Source organism: Orbicella franksi, chromosome 15 (genome assembly GCF_964199315.1).
Source record: "Orbicella franksi chromosome 15, jaOrbFran1.1, whole genome shotgun sequence".
Classification (NCBI taxonomy): Eukaryota; Metazoa; Cnidaria; class Anthozoa; order Scleractinia; family Merulinidae; genus Orbicella; species Orbicella franksi.
In genome coordinates this window covers 13,440,144-13,444,352 of record NC_138159.1, presented here as the reverse complement: position 1 = coordinate 13,444,352, position 4,209 = coordinate 13,440,144, and the positions used below count along the sequence as shown (strand labels likewise).

The 4,209-nt window shown below is 38.2% G+C and overlaps 1 protein-coding gene across 1 annotated transcript in view; it reads right to left on the bottom strand.

Moving 5' to 3' along the window:
* Positions 1-3,873, bottom strand: part of LOC145470001 (GFP-like fluorescent chromoprotein cFP484) — a 4,573-nt gene extending 700 nt beyond the window's left edge. Inside the window, exons 1-4 of the mRNA XM_081453830.1 lie at positions 3,589-3,873; positions 3,378-3,478; positions 1,238-1,456; positions 124-333 (exon numbers count right to left, since the gene is read on the bottom strand). Of these exons, the coding sequence (XP_081309956.1) occupies positions 124-333; positions 1,238-1,456; positions 3,378-3,478; positions 3,589-3,591 (533 nt within the window). The 5' untranslated portion in view covers positions 3,592-3,873. The remainder of the gene's footprint in view (positions 1-123; positions 334-1,237; positions 1,457-3,377; positions 3,479-3,588) is intronic.
* Positions 3,874-4,209: the final 336 nt, after the last annotated feature.

Genomic DNA, 4,209 nt, shown 5'->3' with positions numbered 1-4,209 from the left:
AAGGTCACTGATTCCACTGTAACAGTGACCACTAAAACTTATTTATGTCTTGATGAACTTATTCATGTTTTCTTATTGTAAGTCATCAATATCTTAAACGCATAATAAAAAAGAAAAACTTACTTGTAAGTAGTTTTCAAGTCACATCGGAAATGGCCACCTCCTTCAAGCAACAGAGCCATGTTAAGATCACCTTTAAGCACTCCATCACGCACATACATTTCCTCAGTGCATGGCTCCCATTTCACGGTCTTCTTCTGCATAACTGGACTATTGGCAGGAAAGTTCACCCCGTCAAATCGAATTTCATAGGAAAAGCAGTCGCCTTCCATTCTGATGGAAGAAAGGTCAGCCATATATACTCAGTAATGCTACCACGACCACTTAAGAAAATAAACAAGAAAACATTAAATTAAACAGTCACAGTTGTCGACGTCTTTCTTCATTCTGACAAAAAAGAAATAAAAGATAGTCAGTGTTACCATGTAAAGATAAAAGGAAGACTTTGTCATTTACAGGCATAGTTAGCAATGTAATTTAATAGATGATACCAGACAAAACCAGTGGCGATTTTTTTCTTCTTCCCTTTTATGATACACAGAGAGAACCATTTTGGAAAAATGCCTTAAAGTTTATATAACCCCAAATATATTTTTATCGGGATAATCTTATATTGCATGGAACAAATTGCCGCAAGCAGTTGTGTTGTTGGTTAAAACAGACTTTTTTATGAATTTATTCAGTCGGGATCACTAAGCACACGACCTAAGGCAACGGAGACTGGGGCTAGTGACGTCAAACAAGGATATTGGCGCCAGTTTTGAACTGAAGAGAAGAGGAGTAGATATTGAGGAGTAGTGAGGAATTTCCGTAGTATGTCAATGAAATGACCTTTAATTTTTCTTGGCGAATTTATCATATAAGTTGTTTAGATGTATCAGATTGCGTATTTATCGTGCAAACTTCTTCAGGTTTTTAACTCTGGAAGACGTTTCCACGAGCTTGTAAACATCAGTTGATGAAGCATACTCATTCCACAGTGAATGCAAAGCTGAACTAAATAAACCGCAATCGCTTGGAAAATTTGTAGATAGAATTTCAGAATAGTCTGACTTGGGATGACAGTTTTCATGGTAATTCTCCGACGGAAGTATCACGTATTAATTTTTTGTGCTGGTTCATTTAAATTTCCTATAAATCTTCTTAGCGAGAGCCATTAGCTCTACGTCTTACTTACTTTATGTCATTTGTGGCGAGGCAAATGCCCCCGTCTTCGTAAGTCATGCTTCGTTCCCAAGAAAACCCCTCAGGAAACGACTGCTTGAAATAGTCTGGGATGTCTTCTGGGTATTTGGCGAATACCCTGTTGCCGTAATCGAATACTGTTGTCAAGATATCGAAAGCGAAAGGCAGAGGTCCGCCGTCTATGACTGTCAGGTCCATAGTCTGTTTTCCCCTAAAACACAAACAAGAAACCAAAGACGTAAAAAAAAGGAACTGTTCATATGCAGTGCATTTTTTTTCTCTGTTACAAAGTCCTTGGATAATGACGCCAGATACACTTATCTGTTTTGCCTGATTAATGGCAATCGAAAAATAGTTCTAAACTTCTCATCAACAGCATTCTGTTAGTAGATAAAGCCCTCATTAAACAAGTGAATATTTGCTTTTGACTATTACAGTCTGATCATGACCTCAAACTTTCAGAACCGTATGATTGTTTTCCTGGTAAATATTTGGTGGCTTTCTTTTACACCACCAAACTATAGAAATTTGAATAGAGGGAAATGGTTAGGAGGGTCGGTGAACCTCAAAGAAACAAACAAACTGGCTAAAATGTATGTTGAAAGGTCCTTGACCCTACCCATCTTTCGTTTAATGCTCATTGATTGTGTATAAATCACACTACAATCGCAATGCTTCTCTTGGTTAGTTGTGTGAGCACACATAACCGCCTTTTGTATATTGCCAGGTTTTGTGCGGGGTCAACCCCCAAAATAGCCAACAAAAACATAAACAAAGAACTTCCAGGTTTCATTACCATTTGGCTCTATTATCTATACGCAAACATTTCAGTAAGTTCCTTTTGACTGAGTTAATTGGTTGCTCGCTCTTTTGAATAGTGCGCACTTTTACGGTGCTTATACTTTGACACAAATGAGGCGACGACCAACTTTTCTATGTGGCAAAGAAAGAGAAACAGGGGAAAAGAAAGCAACTCAGAAACAAGGCGAGAATTACTTGATAAACTAGCTATGGAAACGTTAAATAAATAGACACTTAACAGACTGGTCACATCACAGAGGATGTCTTCAATCTGACAAAAACGCAAGTAATGAAAGGTTTTTTTTCAGGTAAATGATGAATGGCTAAGAAATACATAGCAAGTGGAGCCCTTTAGCCCCACAATCCTTGTAACATAGAGCAAAGGCAGGTAGATTTTAGGTTTCGATTTCGAGGCAAGGATAATTATTCATTTTTGAAAGTCTTCGTGTACATTTTCTCGCTATCTTGTTCGTTCGTTTACCTTTGGAGAAACTTTAGAGGTGTCTCGCGTCCAAACGATGAAGCGCGTCTGGTTGAAACCGTAGATACTTAAAACCCCTATATCAAAGTAAAGCTTATAGAACTGGCTATCACAATATACCAAGAAATTGGGGATAAAATGAATTGTCGAATTTTTCTCGACCTCTAAATGCGAGCGTCCGAATGACCTTTCGCGTCTTTTTTAAAAGCTACAAGTCAAAGAGAATTTGTTCGTTTGCTCTCAAATTTAGACGTAGAGCACAACTTCTCTGCGGGCAGTCCATCTTTTTGCATCGTATTTCGAACATGTTCAGTAACTTTTCACGGAAATTAAATATGACAAATCGCACACACGTTCTTTAGCGCTTTGGGTCCAGAAACTGATTAGGAACAAATTAAATAAACGAAAAACAAGATTCGCTTCGCCTTGTAGCTTTCAAAAGGTGATTTGGGCGCTCGCATTTACAGGTCGTAAAAAATTCGACAATTCCTTTTTATTTCAATTTTTTTTTTAATTGTTGGTATAGTTTGATAGCCAGCTCTATGAGCTTTAATTAATTGGAAATAGGGGCTCAGGTGTCTACAGTTTAAACTGGACGCGCAACATTGCTTGGACTTAGACACCTCTGAAGGTGTACGGTAACCGTAAGGGTCGTAAAATCGAAGGAAAGAGAAATAAACCCTGTATCTGCTGCGATATACGGAATAAAATACGGCTTTGGACGTATTCTCGGTATTAGATATCTTGTTCAATGGGAAAAGAATACGAAAAAAATATACTAAGCAATGCTCGAAGCAAGGGTGCCGTAAAACTGACCGCAATGATTAAACATTTGTACACTTTTACTTACTCGAAAGGCTGGCCACTTCCTTCCCCTGTAATCACGAACTTGTGCCCGTTTACAGCACCGTCCATACGCAGCTTGATCTTCATTTCTGGTTTAATCATACTCTGCGGAAAGAAATTGGGATAAATCTGACATCAGTCACAAGTTCAAAATAAGCAGTAGAGTAAATTCATCGGTCAAAATGAAACGAAACCTTTTCTCGTGCAACACTTACCATGATGGTAGACGCAAGTAAGATTTTAGCGTAATACAGCTCTTGTTATTCTCGATCTGCTCTCTTCCAAATCACCAGGGTGAATGAGACCTCAGCACTGAGGATGCTGCTTTAAACCTGAATGTCACACCCAAAATAGAATCAATTATAAGCCAGGAACCCTAATGTAACAAAAAACAACTCATTGTAACAAACACCAACCCTTTGATGTTTATCATACCAAGCCACACGTTTTCGTTGTCCACGTACTATTTCAAGAACTCGTGCTTCGGGCTTCATCACCGGTTTCCAAACGCGACAAAACATTTGTTTTTATTGTTTTCGAGCGTTTTGAAACCTGATGAAACCCGAAGCGCAAGTTTTTGAAATTAGTTCTTCAAGAAAGAAAATTTGTAGAAATTATCATTACAATAAGTTCTCTGAATTTAAATATGTTTTATTTGAGGCGTGGAATGTGAACCTGTCACCTAATTGCTGCTTGCTGGTCTGTGATATTATTTTATTTGCATTCAATGCTACGTTGTTACCTAACTGTTTGTGACTTCTGAGCGAGCACGTTGCTTCGCAATGCAGATGGCAAAGGACAGATTTAGACCTCCTAAACTAGCTTAAGAAGAGGAA